At 43.5% G+C, this 18,491-nt stretch overlaps 1 protein-coding gene across 6 annotated transcripts in view; it reads right to left on the bottom strand.

The window, feature by feature from the left end:
* Window positions 1–18,491, bottom strand: part of SPECC1 (sperm antigen with calponin homology and coiled-coil domains 1) — a 72,601-nt gene that overhangs the window by 43,463 nt on the left and 10,647 nt on the right. For 5 of the 6 annotated variants that reach the window (XM_059865632.1, XM_059865629.1, XM_059865634.1 and 2 more), the window contains 2 exons: window positions 18,175–18,351; window positions 16,132–16,267 (listed from right to left, as the gene is read on the bottom strand). In XM_059865632.1, the coding sequence (XP_059721615.1) occupies window positions 16,132–16,267; window positions 18,175–18,321 (283 nt within the window). In that variant the 5' untranslated portion in view covers window positions 18,322–18,351. Of the gene's footprint in view, window positions 1–6,009; window positions 6,218–16,131; window positions 16,268–18,174; window positions 18,352–18,491 lie in introns of those variants that run through there. The other variant, XM_059865633.1, reaches the window with a different exon arrangement.

The following is an 18,491-nucleotide window of genomic DNA, read 5'->3' as shown; positions in this document are numbered from 1 at the left end:
TTAAAACAGATTTCTATCCTTAGCATAGGATGGGATTTCTTAATTCAGTTGGGGAAGAAAGAAAAGTCATCCAACATAAGTAAAATGTGTCAGAGGATTAACTGCACCCTGCCCCTAAAGCCATTTTCATTCCATACATTATAAATATGATTTCATTGAAGTTGCTGGTAAAATTCTTACTTGCCTGAGTAGCAATGATTTTTAACACTTAGCACCAAAGCATCCATCAGGACAGGAATGTGAGAGAAACATAACTCTGCTCATGGGATGTGGACATATTTGCTTTGCTCCTAACATTTTTCCTAAGCAACTGAATAAATTCCAACCAAGATACAAAACCTACAGAGCTGGTAACAAATGGAAAATATTTGTCCCTGTTTCAGCCAACACATCCCTTACACATGCTCAGAACTGAACCCTGCAAACTCATGTTAGCCCTGTGCCTTCCCAAGAGTGCATTTTTCCAGTGATGAATATAAAACTTGCCTGTAAGAACTTCAAATGCAAATTTTGCTGCTGATAAAAATGTAGAGCTTGTTAGCTGTGTGCTCCAGAGCCTGATGAAAAGGGCAGGAAGCTGCAGCTCTGATGTAATTTATAGCCTGAGAGAACCAACCCATGATCACACAGCACACAAGGGCAGAGTGCTCTGCCCCAGAACATGCAATCCATACCTATTGATGCTTGTGGAAAAACATTTCATGAAATATAATAGATGGAACATTCCTAAGAGATCTGTGAACACATGCCTGCTTTGGATTACAGGAAGAAAAAAGTTGATGCATGGAAAATCTAACAGTGTCTATTACCATCATCAGAGATCTCAGTTTTAGATCATCTTCAATCATCATGCTCAAATTGCTTGGAGATACAGAATGGAAAAGTAATAGAAAATATCAAATATTTGTCTATCTTCTACTGTCAGTCTCTGAGAATCACAGAAAAACCAAATTAAGTTCTCCTCAAGCAATGCAGTACAAACAAAAATCAGAGAAGTACTCTTGCCTCAGTTTTAGAATCTCATGTTGTTTTGAAAGCTACATTCCCTGTGGAAATCAGCTTTTATGAAGAGTAAATTAGTAAAATTGGGGAGGAATTGAAAAGAGAAAAAAAGAAGACAGATTACTTTGCTGAAATACTGGTAGAAGGTCCAGAACACAGGACTGCTTCCAAATAAACTCCTCAGTACCTCCAGAGCTCTGGCAGCTTTCAGTGGGAAGACCAAGGGGCAATACATGCTCAGATTTCTTTGGCCAGCTTTACAGCTTCAAGACCTTGAGGAGCCAAATATATCCCAAACAAAAAGAAGCAAAAACCTCTCTTTCTCCAAGGCCAGGATTATTCCCTTCTCCTTCCACCCTTTTCCCTCTTTCAATTATTTAAGGCTGTGTCAGAACCAACACAACCACAACCATCCCCTGGCTGTTCCTTTGTCACTCTGCAGCTGTCAAGCACATTAACTAATGAAAAAGTCATCAAGAAAATTAGCTTTTGCATTTATTATCATGTTTGATCTATCACTGGTAGGTCCTAAAACACCACCAGCATTGGGGCAAAAGCACAATGCAGAGCTCTGGACCCACAGGACAAGTTCTTGCTGACCAGCTCATTCAGCTCATTCCCAGAAGCTCCCTCCTTTATCCAAAAATGGCTTTGTTTTGCTGATGGAAATTAATTCTCACACAAAATGCATAAACCACATCCTGCTGCCTGCCATGCCCTAAAAGTTCTTGTAAAAGCTGTCATCCTGCCCATGGAGAAAGCACTCCCACTCAGCACATCCTTCCAGCCAGGGCAGAAAACTGCTGGGAAGGCCCTGTAGTGTAGGAGAGCTTATTGGTGATCTTTTGCACTAATTTAGCATTCATTAGCCTTTCAACTTGGAATCAGGGGACCTCAGATTATCACTGAACACTGCCTCAGATAATTCCAGAGGTAAATTACTCACACTCATGACTGAATTCCTCTAGGAGGTCAGTCCAGACTGTGACAGTGGCTGATCCCATTTCACTGGTCTGGAAGCAGAGAAACACTGCCACTGACTGATGTGTTTGTCAGTCCTTCTGAAATGACTTCATCATGTCAGCCCTGTCAAGTCACCTCACGAGACCCATCAACAGAGCTGGCCTTGAAGAAAAGCTTAAGTCAAGTAAAAATTACTCTCCAGGGGAAAATAAAATTCTTCAATACCAGTTTAATCAGCAGTGTGTTACTACTCTGAAAAATGTGAGCATTTGTAAACCCCCCCATGCAAGAATGACTTGTGGGAGGAAGAGGTGACTAAGGAATTAAACTATCCAGTGGAGAGCAAATTGTGGTTTGTTGGCTCCACTGGGAACAAAAGGTCTGTGGCTCGCTGCCCGAGCTGCAAGAGGACATGACTTGCAGTCGGTATTTCCATGAAAGCTGTTATGTGATTCATTAGCTTTGCTGGCCCCTCTCTCCTCCCTCCCTTCCCCCCACACCATCATTAAACTCATCTGGTCTCTGGAGCTCTTGCTTGGCAGAAATGGTGTTCTGACATCCAACAGAGTTAAAATGAACGGCTCCCATGTCTGGGAGAATAAAGAGAGCACCCAGAAAAGATCTGACTACACACCCTGAAAACAAAGAACAGAAATGACAAGAACATCTATTTCTACAAAAGCATTTATCTTGAAAGTCTCCTATGTTTTACACTGAAAAATCCCTTCCTCGAACTCAAATGAAGCCACCTCTGGGCCAGGACAAAACAGACATAAGAAAACAGATCAATACTGACTCAGTGCATGCACTGACACTTGATATTCTCATCCAAGCCATGTAAGCATGTTTTACAAATAAACACAATCCCAAAAAAAGCCTAACCCTTGGATAACCCCACCCGCCACCTTGTTCCAACAAGAGAAGTTAACATTTCCCATTCAAGCGATTCTTTCAGGAAAGTTTTTGTGGGTATTGAGTCATTTTCTCCCACCTCTTCCCAAAGATATTCATCATCCATCACCTGCAGATGTTTAGAGGATAAACAACCCCCCATCACCGTGTCAACCAGTGTCAAAGAACATCAGTGCTCCTGTTCAGAAATAACAGGAGGCCTCCCTGTTTCCAAGGCAAATTGTGTTTGAAAGGCTTTCTCCCAATAAATACTGTGCACTGGAAAATTCTGGATTCTTCCATACAGCTCCCAGGAAATGTTCCAGCTATTCCACAGGTGCTCTGGCCTCTGTTTGTATACACTGTTTCCTTTAGCTTGGGTAGTCAGTTTCAAAAGCAGAAAACTAATTCTGCTGACAAACTGCTGCAACATTCACTCTCCTTTCACATAATTTTCTGTACTACTTTATAGGTGTTTTCATTCTAAAACCTCCACTGGTTTTAAAAATACAAATATTCAAAGCACTGGGAAAACCAATGACTTGCAAGGAGCAGAGTTTTGGCAAAGAAGTGATGCAAACTTGGGTCACACACCACAAAGTTCTCACAAATGATTGTAAAAGCTGTCTAAAGTAAGTTCTAAATTAGAAGCCAGGAAAAGCCTATAGAATTTAGTGTTATTACAAGCAATCCTCTCAAATCCTTGTTAGACACTCTTAGGAAGATGGAGATTAATTTGAGATGATACTGGGCTGTTAGAGTCTTGTCTTCTGGTCAAAACATTCCCATCAGACACCAGCAGTGGATTTTCTTTCCTGTCTTCTCCTCACCACAGTCCCTTGCTCAGTCAGTCCCAGTTCTTTGATTGTCCTGTATTAATATGTTAACTTTCAACTGCTCAGCTTGGAGGCAATAATTTCCTTCCTGTTCCTGGACAGCACTGAGTAGCCCACACAGAATTTACACTTAATAGGAAAACCCATTACAGTTCATAATACTCTTGTAAATATGTGAAAATAAGTACTTTACTTGAAATGATAACCTATATCATAACAGTATCACATTTTTAAAGGCTTCAGTGCCCACTGACACCAAGAGGAGGAACAAAGCTGCCCCCAGCAGCCCAAGATGGTAAGTTTGGGGTGAAAGACAGAGATGAGCCATAAGATGTCCATAAAGTTTCCTAAGAAGGTAGAAAAGATGACCCTGAATGTCATGCTCAGGGAAACAGGTCAAATGGGTTTGTTGCTAAAACTGCCTCATGAGCTAGATCAATAAAGCAACCCATTCCTGGGGTTTAGTTTGGTCACTCCAAAACACAAGCTTGAAAGTACCACAGTTGTTCAAGATGTTGGTGCTCCTGAATAAGAGCTGAATTAAGTTCACTCAAGCAGAAACAGAACTCAGAGATACCACGATGTATCACATTCTGATGTAAGAAACAGGTTTTTGCATCCAGCTGTCAAAAACACAAACTCTGAGCTCCAAAGCCAGAGCTCTCGCACACAATAAGGACTATGTTGTTAGATTTTTTTCTTTTTGTCAGCAGGAATGTTCCTGACTCTTTTTTCATGGTTAAACATTGGAGTTTTGAACACATAGTTCAATGCAAAACTCTGGTTTTCAGTCCTACTCATACCTTATAAACAGTGAGGACTTTCAAACAAGACCTAGTACAGCCTACACTTAAAAACTGAGAATAGTTCAAAAACTGCTTAGGTGCAACACAAGTATAACTCTTTCCTCTTCAATAAAAAATAAACAAGAGAAAACAAAGGATGAAAGAGATTTTTCAAACCCACAAGGGATCTGCACACTCATTTATCACCTGCGTTAACAGCAATAAGCTGTTCAAAATGGCCCTGCAAAATCAGAGTCCGTCTGCTCCAACTGATCAGAAGTCAGCAGTGTGTCTCCCCGGGTCATTATCCAGTTCTCCCTTAGTTTATTATCAGTACTACCCCTCCTAAATGACACTTTCAGCTCCAGCAAAACTTCGCCGGCTAGCAGCGGCCGGCGGATTTCAGGGGCTGGGGATGTAGGCAGCCACAATCTCCAGCCTAAAGTTTAACTTTCCCTTAGGGCAGCATTTCTTCTGGTGACTGGATACTGGCAGCTTTTGTGTTCTTCATTAGCCCGGTGATTAACATAGTGCTGGAGAGTTCTCACTACACCTCGCTGCCGTTCCAGCACTCGCTGGCAGATCTGTCGTGAGATCCGCGAGCAGCAATGCAGCCCTGGCTAACAATTCCAGAGATCAGGTACATTTGTATTTGCTCTTAGGACAATGCCTACATATCGACCCGAAGTCATAGAAACCCCTGCTAAGCAATAACAACTTTAATGGGATTTTTGTGAATGAAATTCCCATGGCAACAGCAAGAAACAGAGTGCCAGGAAATACAACCGACTGCGGTTTTACGTGTGTTAGAGGGTTCTAAATTCGGAAAGAAACTGAGAAATAAGCAGCAGAAAATAGTGGACCTACGAGTTTCCCCCCTCACTCAGCATTTGAGAAACAAGCAAAATAAATCAGAAGGCAAGCGAAACAGCTCTACGGCATCAGGAACAAATTAGCAGCAGTGCTGGTGTACGGCGCAGACATTTGGCACACGGGGAATGCGATCTACCTGATACCAGCTCTCAGCTTTCTATGAAATCTGCTCCTGATTAACATGCGGAGCTACACTTCTGAAAGGACAATGGTGGGAGACCTTCCACAAAGGCATCATTTTAAATTCTAAGGCCTGGAAAATTTCAGGCCTCAGGCCACGAACAATGGTGAAGGCTAACACAGCCAAGCTGCAGATCCTGACAAGTTCTATGCACATCACTACATCGGCTTTGTAACTTTTTAGCTGCATCATGCAGACTGTGCCAAGCAAAAGAAAAAATCTGTCAGCGAACAGGGAGGGTCCCACCCTTGCAGGCGTTCTGCTCCAAAGGATTCCTTTCAGAAAAGCTCCCGTGAGGACGGTGCTGTGATCTCAGGTACGGAGCGGCAATAAAGCTCATTTACAAGGCAAACAGCGGCAGTGTCCCCGGCAGGTTGGAAGCCACCAGCTTTCGCTGTGACAACAGCCCCGTGCCGGCTCAGCCCCCGAGAACAAAACGCCATCCCCGCGGTGCCGCCGCCCCGCCGCTCGCACACACCTTGCTCGTGCTCCTCCGCTCTGCCCGGCTGGTTGCCCATCTCCTCTGGCCGCCCGGCTCCTCCCGAGCCCCCTCAGGCCGCCGGAGCCCCGCTCATGCCCGGTGCCGGTGCGGAGCCGCCTCTCGCCGTGCCCGGCTCAGGCAGCCCCGGCGGGGAGCGGCAGGCAGCGCGTTCCGAGCTGCTGGCGGCCGAGCCGCGCTGCGGCCCCCGCCGAGGCGGCTGCGGCGCCGCCTCCTCCCTCAGCCAGCCCCGCTCCCGGCCGGGCTGGGCGGCAGCGAGCGGGGCAGCGCCGGGGGACACCCAGCGGCCGCCGCGGGAGCTGCAGCTCCGGCCGGGCCGCGGGGCCGCGCAGCGCCGCTGGAGCCGCGGGCTCCGAGAGGGAGCCAGGGGTGCTCCGGCACGGCCTCGATGCTCCAGCACCGCCTGGAGCGGAGCCTCCCTGCCCTGGCACGGCCGAGGCGGACAGGGGGAACAGCAGGGAGCCCGTTCCGGGCGGAACACCACGGTGATTCTAAGCTAAACGCTGAAACGCGGCTGGGGGCGAGGGAGGGCAGAGGGACCCTCAGCAGAGACCTGAGAAGCCAAATGTCTCCAAAGCAAAGCCAACTTTAATTTTTCCCCAGTTCCACCACCCGAAGCACGCTTAGCATGGAGCAAACAGACCCTGCCCACAGATCTAACTACACTGCTGAGCACAGCACTGACATGGTCTGGGCAAGGGCAGCTCCAAACCGTCACAAAAATGAGGGGACCCAATTTCAGAGATGCTCAGTGTCTCGTGAAAACATAGATACCCAAGGGATGCTGAAATGGAGACTGGATTCCTCTGAAAACCTCATCATTATTGTGAGCATGAGCACTTTCTGACAAATCCCATCCATCAGATCTGTTCTGATATCCTCTGGGGCTATTCCTGGGTCAGCCGAGCACCCCTGGCTGCTCTCAGCCTCCACTGGTGCTGAGAGCAGCACAGCAGGCTCACATACCTATTATATTGAACAATATACATCATTCAATGAATACCATTAAAATCTATTTCTCTTTATTGAGTTAAGGATGTGGTATTTTATTCCTAAAAGTCTATTACAGTGATTTTCAAATTTCCCCTTATGCTAATAGAACAACAATCCAACCTGACAGCCACTAGCACATCTAGACCTGCAGCCACAAACTGGAGCAGATTTCTCACCATATCTCTATCATCAATATTTTTGCCTGTGACTGGCACTGTAAGAGCAGCTGCATAGGACAGGCCCACCCAGAGCCTCACCAACAGCACATCTTTCCAAAAAAATCAAGATGCTCCACCCTAATAGAGCCCTGACGTACATGGGAAACAAGGATGCTGAATGACTCCAGTGATCAGTTTCCATTATGTGGATAATTAACAGAATCCTCTTGAATCTTGGTTTCAACAAGAGAGTTAAAAACAAATTCAGAAATAATAAACTAGTGTGTCTCCTAGGCTCAAAACAGCCTGAAAATTATACATGGAGAATTAATCTATCTAATTGTGAATCCATCACTTCAGATAAAGTATCTGGAGACCATTCAATATGATAGAAGCAGAATTTTGCTAATATTTCAGTACAATAGGATGAGTTCATTGTCAGTCTTCAGCTTTCCATTGTTCTTCCTCTGACACTTTATAGATGAAGTGAAAAGTTTTCACACAGCTGTCTATATCTGGATGACATTAAACAACTCCTGTCTGCTTCTGTCTCATGACATGTCAAGCACAAAACACTTTGTTTAATGAATAAGCCATCAAAAAGGAATCAGAGACAGTACATTCTTTCTTTCTCTAAAAGTCATCTTATGATCTCTTAAGTCTTGTATCTTACTATAGTGGGTACTCAGCCTGCCCTTTCCAAGGTACAGATGCAAACTTCCTCCAACTGCTGTTGAAATGTATCTCCCACAGAGATTTTCTTCCACTATAAACTAAAGAGTGACTTCTGCTTTCTTTCAACAGGACTCACCTGAGGGGCTGCATGAGCTGTGAGAGTCTGTTGGGCTGATAATTCCTGAAGCTGAGCATTTATTACTTCATCACTTGCTTTCTATTTCTGTGATCACAAAAGGGAATAGTGTAACAAGGTCCCAGTGCAGCATTGGTGCAAGCCTGGAGCAATTATAAAATGTAATCACTGACTCAGAGCAAACACACCTGAAATCTGAGCGCTGTAGAAGAGTCAGGACTGGAAGAACCAAGCTGTTATTTTTGACAGTGGCACGAAATGTAAGTCAGAACATTCTAACACCATGATAGGGAGAATGATGAATGAATGTCAGGCCAAAGACTTCTAACCCAGTCCAAAATACAAGGTAAAGCACAAATTTTTAAATACAGCTGCAGCCTGAGCAGAAGGTATAGATAAGAGATTACTGCTTATGGAGCTTGCAGCTCAAGCTGAGGTAAAAGGAGTAACAGCAAGCATGAGATGGAGACCAGGTAACAAATCCCAACAGATGCATGGCTTAATCTTTAGACAACTATTTGTTATCTGAACATTTTACATTACTTTCCCTTCCTCTTCAGTAATAAAGGTATAAAAATAAACGAATGCATTTCAGCTCTACAAAGCAGATTAGTTGGTCTCTTCCAAAGCACGAAGCTTGACTCATCCCCTTGCTCTTTCTTGAGCTGCCAATAAAACTTCACAAACACTCCTTTCCTATATAGTGAGAATGGGAATTAATTATTGAAGGTGTGATGTACATAATTCTTTCAACTCCCTAGTCAAATGACAGGACTTGCTTGCCAGGCATAACTTACTTTGCATCCTACTCACAACACAGCAAATGAATGAGTGGAATTTCTGTTCAAATTGTAATCCAAGCTCATGAGAACAAGTGTGAAGATGCCACCAAATCTCAAATTTGCAGTGGTCAGGCAGCTGACAGTCTCTCCAGAAGGCTGAGGTCTAAAGGAGTTACAGATACTGATGCTGTACTAAACTGAATGGGCCCTAAGTGTGGCTATCATGAACACCAGAGTTCACACTATCACATTCTCCTTCTTCCATCAATGCTGAAGATTTATGAGCACCAAGTACATAGGTAGCAGGGAAAATAAATCTTCAGAATCTGTGCATCATTCCCAGTAGTGGGCCTCAAAGGATTAGAAATATAACATCTAGAGCTGAACCCCAGATGAACCAAAGCCTTTTTTAACCATGCTAGAAACAGATTTTTTGTAATGAAGATACTTGGTGAGGTCACAGTTCATGGCACAGAAGGACAGCCTTCCTGGAACCCATCTGAGATGGAGCTGTCAATCCCTCCCCTCTTGCTCTACAGTATTAAAATCTAATGTAAGCCAAAAACAGTGGAAAAAAAAAACACTACAAGGAATGCCAAGCCCTCCCCTGATCTGCATACTTGTCAGACCAGGCCAGCTTTGCGTTCCTTTCCTTCTCCCTCCCATTCTTTAAGTGCAAACACAGTGGCCCTCTGCCAAGGCATTCTGGCTGCAATAGATTTAGACCCAGAGAATTTGTGTTAAGGATCATTTCTCTTCAAACCAGCTGAAGGAAAGCTGATAATTAACCTAGGGCAGGTAGTCAGAGCAGGGTTGTGTTGACTTTGCTGAACAACTTCAGTAAAGAAGCCTGGAAAGAAATGAAAACAAGCTGAGAGATCCCAGATTTGTGCTATTCTTGGAGCATCCAGGCATGCTCCCCTCTCTGTTTAAGTGTCCCTAGGAAGGCTTTTGGGATCACCACAGTTCCCTTACAGCTGTAATGGAATCCTCCCTATACATGTTGCCTTGAGCCAATTACTGTCAACAATTTAATGAGTTAAGTCATTGCAGCCTTCAAGACTCAGCATTTCAGTATCCCTATCACACACTGAATCCTCTGAACTGGCTCAGCTCCCAGAGGGGCTCACGTGTGCCAACAAAGTCATTCTCAGGGGAACACCCAGAGAAAAGGGTCTCTTTCACAGGTGGTTTTAACAAGAAGCTGAATGCAGAATCTCAGAATGTGTTAACAGAGATTCAGCACAGGAAATGTAAATTCGGCAGTAGATTAGGACAGCAAGAAAAAGGTACATTCTGCAGACAGTGTTGTCAGCAGAAGTTAATTCCTGCTTGTTTAATAATGTAAGATGACTGCAGCCAGCCTGTGAATGCCTCTCAAAAAGCCTGTTATCCATAACAGGATCAGGTATCAGAAATCCTACCAGACAGCCTCTAAAGGCATTGGTCTCACTACACTGCCAGTTATCAAAGAGGAAACAAAGACGAAAAAGGTGCCTGGAGAACAGTCATGTGAAGCAGCCCTCACTCCCAGCCATTCCAGGATGCACAACTGCCTATGGCTTACAGAGGGAAAGAGCAAAGCTTCAAAGAACATGAACAACAACACAGCAATAAATATAATACAAGAATATTTTCAGCACAGGCATTAGCAATCAACAACTGTATTTGCAGGCTGTGCCAAGAAAAAAAAATCTTGTCAGAAGAAGTAAGAGAAACTTGACAAGTAGCAGCCATAACCTAAATCTGGAGTGCCAAATTTGATCTCCCTCAAATCTTGTGCTTTCCCCTCAGAGGACAGTGGGTGAAAAAAACTGGTGCTGAAACTCAGTCTGACTACTTGACACCTGGGGAAATCACACACAGAGGAAACATTTTGCTAAGGAAAGCCAGGGAGGTTCAGGTTAATGGCTGTAGCAATATGTTAAACATCCTTGCAGATATTTATAGGTATGTGTAGATGTCAATATGCATATCCAGCTGCATGTGGAGCTCTGGATGTAAATGCAGACATTTCCACTGCTTTGCATGCTAAATTCCAGCAGCACTTCTTGCCAATTTGAATGACAGCCTGACAAAGCAATATCTTGAGTCTTCCTTTCCTTTTTATACCACTTTTGGAGTTAGAATTTCTTTGTAGGAAAGAATAATTATGCAAGAGCTGTGTCTTGTACCTGGAAGGGGGAACAAAATGCAAGTAGCTTTCCAGATGAGGTTTTGCAGCATATTTAGAGCTCCTGGGAAAGCCCAGATGAGCTCAGCCACTTGGTTGCAGTGGAGCCTGGTGGAACAGAACATACCGATCTCATTAGTGACCCTCACACTTGGCTCTATCGTTCACAAGGAAAACGAGACAGTAACGAGCCTCAATGCAAAGTGCAGCAACCTCTCCTAAACCTATAGCAGTGCTTTGATGTGACAGATCACAAAAAGCAGGCGCTGTCAAAAGCTGATGTATGGCAGAGTAAAAGGGCCCCAAGGTCAGAGAGCTGTCCTTCAATAGAAATCACTTTCCTTTTTCCTGTCCTAATTGGGGTGCATTAGCATCTTATGAACTGCTAAATTGTCAGTTAGAATTTTTTTTTCCCCTAAGGATTTTTTCTTTTTTAAAGAAAGCTTTTAAATAAAAAGTTACTCTCTTGAATTTTCTGACCATGGAGGGAAAGCTTCTGGTCTGGATTAGCTTCACATTAACCTAAATTTTTACCCCACATCCCATAAGAGAAGTTAGCTGAGAGAAGACAATAAATTTGACAGAGTCCCTACACTACTATCAAATAGCAAGCTGAAAACGACAATTCTATGAGCATGCAGCAATCTCTGAAATCTGTAGCATGGCACATTTTCAATTTTGCTGGGAAAGAAGCATATCTAATGAGTGCTATGTGCAATAAAACCACACACCAGTCTCCCCTCTGGAATCAGCTGCAGGTGAACAAGTCTCACCAGTGATATTCAAGCTTTCCCAGCACTAACACCAGAGCTGGCAGGGACCAGTTGGCCTCATTTAGTTAAAGCCTTTCTTTTCTGAATACCAGCACTATCTACACAGAAAAGCTGCAAGCAGCTGTTTCAGAGAGAAATCAAGACTTTTCTTTTCACATAAACTACATGAAAAAACAATGATGGACAAATGGAGTAATGGTATGTGCTCTGCCAGCACTAGGAAGGAATTGAAGATACACAGGTACCACATTTAGTCACTGGGACGTTAACTCTGATTATTGGGCAGGAATGTGAATGACAAATCACAGAAAAACTCATCAAAACAGAGCCCCTCCTTACTGGAGCTGAAGATTGTTCAACCCAAACTGTGCCACAACAGAATATTAGCCTCAGGCCCTTCTATAGTTTTCCCTGATTATGCCAAATCTCTTGGTATTTTTGTTTCCCTATTTAATTTGCTGGGTTTATTACAACAGCCTGTGTTGCAGAGCAGCTTCATTTCCAATGCTGGCAATGTTCCATTCTGGGATTAGCAGCTTTTGTCCAGGTAACCTGCAGAGCTCAGAGCCTTGACACGAGATGCTGAGGAGATAATTGAAACTCTAAATATCTTTGAGCTTCCCTCCTCTATGCTCCTGGATTGGCACCATCTCCAGCCTTGGATGTGGATCAACTCAGCAGGAACACACAGAAAGCAACAGGTTTTTGTAATTTTGGCTGAAAATTCAGGCCAAGTATTGACTTTCCCATTTTATGCATAATAATAAATGGTAATTTCTGCTGGAGCAGGGGGTGACACAGCAGGCCACACCTCACAGTCCTGCTGGCATCCTGGCTTCTCCCAGCCCCCAAAGATGTAGCACCTGTCTCCTGCTTTGGCCTTTAGAGAGAACTTGAGCTTGTCAGTAAAATAACCAGAATTTCTATAAATGCTAAGGTAGGTGATAATAACATTGTTACTGACAGTTTCCTATTGTTTCTGAGGTAAATCATGTCTAAAGAGATTTAGCCTTTATTTAGCTATAAAAAACAAGTTGATGAAGCAGCCTGAGAAAAAGTACAGCTATCTCTTAATTACATTTCAGGGATAACTGATACCTCATATTGGAGCTGGCAGCACTTGATATAAAAATCAATATATTTGTGAGAAATGAGAAAGGCTGAAATAGTCTCAGTGCTTTTGGATGATGTGTGACTGGACTGTGCCATTCCCACATCCTGGCTCGCTTTCCTTTCTGATGTCCAGACTCTTTTTGGTTCCTGTCCAACCTGACAGATAATAGCAGCTGCCACTGAAATCACATCAAAGCAGCACAGGAACATGATTAAACCAGACAGCCTCCAGGGAAGTTCTCAGAAAGTGCTTGAACTGGGAGTTTGTATGGACTGAATGACAGAACTCAGAGCAAGGATTTGGAATGACTTCCAGGCTCTGCTGAGAAAGTAATTTCATCTGCCTGAACCTCAAATTTTCTGTTTGCATACCAGTCCTGCCATGCCATGCTCTTCCTGAGAGGTATATGATCACATAAGAAGCTTTGAAATTCTCTGTGAAATTGCATTTTTTAAGGTTATTTGGCTTGCAGACCTCAAAGGAGCAGAATCTGAAGTCATTGATTTCCTACAATCCTGAACCTTAGGGGAAGAGAGTCCTGGTGTCTCATTAATATACAAACTTCTCTATTTATCCATTTTACAATCATTTCTTTGCTATATGGCTTCAAAGACTGGATGGCTTTATAAGTACATGCATTAAAATCAATCTATTCCAAGATTAGTGAACTCTTGCTCATGTTTTACAATTTTCCAGCCCTTTTTCATCTACTGAGACATTAAAAACAATGCCAGAGTTCTGCAGGCTTGATTTTAACAAACCCAAACAGCTATTTCAGGACAGTACATGGGAAGACATCACACTGTGGATAAGGAAGCTGAATACAAGACATTTATTTCTCCCTGTGCGTCATTTCCCACTGCCTGGGATTTCAAAACTGCCAAGGAGTTACAAAACCCATCAGCACAGCACAGAACTCCCAGCCAGAATCAGTCTCTAGCTCCATTTGCTCAACTGCACTTGCCAAGGATGGATACATGGGCTTGGCCTCATCCTCCTTTATGTTGTTTATGATTTACTGTGTCAGCTCCCAACAGGGCAGGCAGGGGTAGTTCCATCAATAAAAGGCTGGAATAAATAACTGAAACTCCACCAAGGGCAGCATAGAAACAACCCTATTTGAACAACCAATCTTTAGGTCAATTATTTATTATCTGCATGAGCATGCATTTGGAACATGTCTTACTGCTCAAGGTCAACACACAAATGGTGGACAGTCACACCCAAAGAGGAAAGAAACCTAAGCTTTTCTATTTCCATACCTTTTTCCCCTTTAAATTCTCTCACACAGGACTATTATACTAACTGTGTACCATCAGAGTGTGGCTGGAACTAATAAAATATCATTTCAGTAAAATACTCAAACTACTCACTCGAGTAACAGACAAAAAAAGCCCAAACAAGGGGGAGAGATAATGCCTGCAGTCAAGACATTAAAGGAAAACACAGAACAGATGAAGGCCATCAAAGAAACAAAAGAAAGTGATTTTGGAATAAATTTCTAGATTTACACATTTGGCTACGTATACAAACATCTGCATTTCCCAGCTACTGGAACCTTCTCATTTGGATTAGCTCCACAGCCAGCTTTGCATCTTGATCACAGTCAGGCTATCTGGGATGCCATTGCCATAAAATACAGCAGCTGAAAATGTTCTCTCCTTTCCTACTTCTGTTCCCTAGAACAAGCTGTGCCCTCTGTCATGCTCACTGTTAGTTCTCTTAGCAACAATACACCATTTTAGTGGGACTATTGGTATTTTCTTTTTTAGTGTGACAAAGCTCTCTCTTGCTCTATAAGATCAAGCACCTTCCAGTGGCCCTGACAATGACACCTTCTCAGCATTTTCAAACACCCTTTTGGATTATGGAACTGCTGTAAAAACAGACATGCAAGACACTGTATACACACTTAAAACAGTCCCTGTAAGAGCTGGGACAGTTCTCTCTAGGTTAAAAACTACTTTAGAGGGGTAGCACATACATTCTTAATGTTTATCTATACACTTATTCTCTTTTCATTTAGCATTAATATTCCCATTCATCCTTCTACAAATGCAGATGCAAAGCAATATATGAGGTTATATTCAATGATGTGATTTAAAGAGACAAAGCAATACCCAGATGTAACTTGACCTCCATAAACCATTCCAGCCTTTGTATTTAAAGTAGTCATTGACATAAATCTCCCTCCTCCAATCCCAGTTATTATAGCTGCATGCAGAAGAGGGCTCTCTATTCCATGCTTGTGTTTTGGTGTCTAACAGACATATTCCATTCTGGACTCCCTGCAGTGCTGTTTCCCTGGCTGCATTCCCAGGATCCTGTGCTGCATCATCTGTACAGGTTTTCATCTCCCTGCCTGGCTCCTCCCAAGCATCATGCCTCTTTATTGGCTTGTGAATCCCAAATTCCTTTGGATACAGCTAGTCACTATTAAATTTGAGGATTTACACACTGATTAACAGCAGAATTGGATCTGTCTTTGGGTTACTATGAAACATTTGTGCTGTTAAAAGGCACATCATTTTCTTCCAAGGGTATATAAAGGTTTTTATATTTCATTTTTTTTAACAGAAATCTCTCTCTGGTTAGTAACATTGTTCTGTCACACTGTCAAAACCTGCAGAGGCTGTGACAAATAGGGAGGTCATGGTCAAATTTAATAAGAGCTCACATTCCCTTGGAAATGCCACCAGGGAGCAGACAAAAGCAGGCATTTGCTGAGCTCCTGGGGGAAAGCAGAGCGTTTGCACCGAAGCTCTTGGTATGCAGATGGTGTCGCTGCCTTTCGAAACAGGCTTAGGTTTGAAACCTATGGGAACAAGGGGATGGGGCTGAGCTGCTGGGGAGAGCGTGCCCCGGGCTAGCTCAGGAGCAGCACAGGCTGCACATGAGGATGCCCAGGGCTGGCTCTTTGTTCTCACACCTCTGCCGTGTCCCAGGAGCAGCGGGCAAACAGCTCTGCTCACTCAGTAGAGAGAGAAGAGAGAATGCTATTGATAAATGGGGAAAACTTCAGACGGTGATGCTGTCCTGCTCTGGAGCCGGGGGCTGGGTCCCCGGCTGGGTCCAGCCCGGCCCGGAGCCGCGGGCCACCGGCGCCACCGCCTGGCTGCTGGGGCTGCCCCGGCTCCTAAAACCAGCCAGCGCATCCCTTTTCACTTCGTGTCCCTGGCTCTTGGGGTGCAGGATGCAAGGCACAGCGTCCTGTGACTGCCACACGGCTGTGCTGCAAGAGGGACACTGCTGGGACCTTGACACTCAGAGCACGGGTCACAGCAGCTTTGTGCCTACCTGTGCTGGGCTTCAGCCGACTCTCAGCAAGCTCTGAAATGGCTCCTGCTGTGATTGTCTTCTTCAGCCTGGAGACTCCCGAAGCTGCTGCTGGCCCAGGTTTGGTGAGCATGTCCTCGCTGCTCGCCCGCTTCAGCTGTGACACAGAGGGGGGAACAGGTCAGGACCCTGAATATTCCCATCAGTTAGCTCAAAATGCAAGATTCCCCATGGGAATATTGCCTTGATAACTGGAGTACGTAATTTTTGTATTTGTGTTCCATTCTAGGTTTTTGTGAAGTGGGTTAAGAGATAAAACCCTTTTCCAATAATGAATAAAAATGGGAAAGAATGTTCAAAAAGGCATATAATTGAAAGGCAAGGAGAAAACAGCTGGCAGGAGTGGTCTACTGGCACTCTGGCAACTTTTTGGGAAGGAATCTCTGGTGACACAAGTGCTTACTCAAGAAACTCATGGAACACAAGCACAAGATTCAAAGAGAAACACTGAAATGATCTTGCTTCAGCAAGCAGAAGTTACAGTTTATCTCAGAACTTTGGTCAGCTGATTTCCATTTGCGCGCCTCTAGTAACAGTCTCTAATTAATTTCAGGAAAAATACTTTAAGTATTTTAAGACCAAAGCTTTGGAGAGTCTCCCTAGAGCAGTAGTTTTCCTATACTTTTGAGTTTGTGGACACCTAAAGTGTTTTCTCAAATGAAAATCCACTTCCTTTGAAGTTGTCCAGTGCCACCAGGGGGTCCCTGGAGCACAGGCTGAATGCCTCTGCTGGGTCAAGAGAAAAGAGAGCTCACAACAAGCACTGCCCCTATTTAGTAGTTCCTGAATGTGAAACATTTAAGCAAAATGAAATCTTTCAACTCTTATTCCTTCTCCCTTTCATCTCCTCCTCTGACTCAGAGTCTGTGGTTTCCTGGACCCTCCGAGCCCATAAGTTTCAATAGCTGAAGTGTTGATGGTGCTCCAGGATACCAAACAAGGAACATTTTGCCTTCTGGCAGAGGTTTTGTCAGCTCACTCTTAGGAGGAGAATGGAACAACCCGACTTTCTGACCTTTAGAGAGTTCTGCAGTCTCTCTGAAATAATTTCTTCAATGTGTTCTTTCCTATAGCAGCAACTACAGTGCCTTTTCTATTCCCTTTCTTCAAGGAAGCCACTTTGATGATTTTGCATTTGCAGCTGGACACAATTTGAAGGCATTAGCTGTCATTAGGAAGAACTCTCTCCACAATTAAAACTAAATTTAACAAATCAATCATATCAGATTTTCTGATTAGTGTCCTCAGTAGCATTGCTTCAGAGATGCTGCCTCAGCCACACAGCACAAAATGCCTGGAGCACTGAAATACCCTGTTGGTAAATGCATCTAGGAGTCTGCACAGCAAGTTCAATAAATTAATCCTTTCCTTGAAAAACTGTGACAATTAATGAAGTTTTAATCAAGAGGAGATCTAAATCCTGTACCCTGCTATGTACTGTTCATTAAGCTTTATTACTGGAAAGTTACAACCTTGGTCTGGATTTGGATGACAAGGTTATTTCTGTTTGCTGGCTGCAGGGTGCAGATGCAGCAGCATTTCAGGTGTATTACTCCATTTTCTTGAAAACATTACTTGGATAGAAGTTTCTGTTATTTTTTAAAATATATCTGTATTAAAAAATAGAATTAATGAAACGCATTTGTTGTATTGCAAAGTCTTCTGTTAAGATATTTTGCCTTGAAGGGAGAGGCACAGGTTTTTAGGAATGCTGGAAATTCATTAATAAATCTCTTTGAATTTCTTTACATGTGTAACTGTCAGCTGAACTGAGAATTTGCCATTTGTTTTTCCCCATCTTCAGAGTTTAGGCAATTCCCTCACACACAGAGTGTACAGATACAGTACATGCAAAATACTTTGAGAAATGTGTATTAATCTAATATACAACAAAATTTAAATCTCCCTACACTTAACACAGCGGGTGGAGTAGTTTGAGGACCAAGCCAAAGCTTTAACCTGGATCAAGACTGGCATACTTGAACAGTCTCCAAGGATTAGTACCTTGCTGAGCCGGGATTCAAAGGCAAGGGAAGTGGAGGATTTGGATGTCTTCATTCCTGTGGAGGTGGTGGAAAGAGGTTTCCCTCTGTCAACTCCATGGCTCCCTTGCTTTGCTATTGCACTCCAAGGCCTGGCACTACTCTTCATTTTCTTCCCAAGTAATTCAGTCTACAGACTCTAAAAAAAAAAGTTCATATGTATTTATACACTCATACAAGAATATAACTTATCTTTATGTGACCTGAAAGGCAAGAGAGATATCTAGCATGAGTTTAAAGGGCTGAAAAGGCTATGCTAAACTTGATCCCCTCTCTCAC

The sequence above is a fragment of the Haemorhous mexicanus genome, chromosome 22, assembly GCF_027477595.1.
Source record: "Haemorhous mexicanus isolate bHaeMex1 chromosome 22, bHaeMex1.pri, whole genome shotgun sequence".
Taxonomy (NCBI): Eukaryota; Metazoa; Chordata; class Aves; order Passeriformes; family Fringillidae; genus Haemorhous; species Haemorhous mexicanus.
The sequence above is the reverse complement of the archived record's forward strand: the minus strand, read 5'-3'. Positions and strand labels throughout refer to the sequence as shown.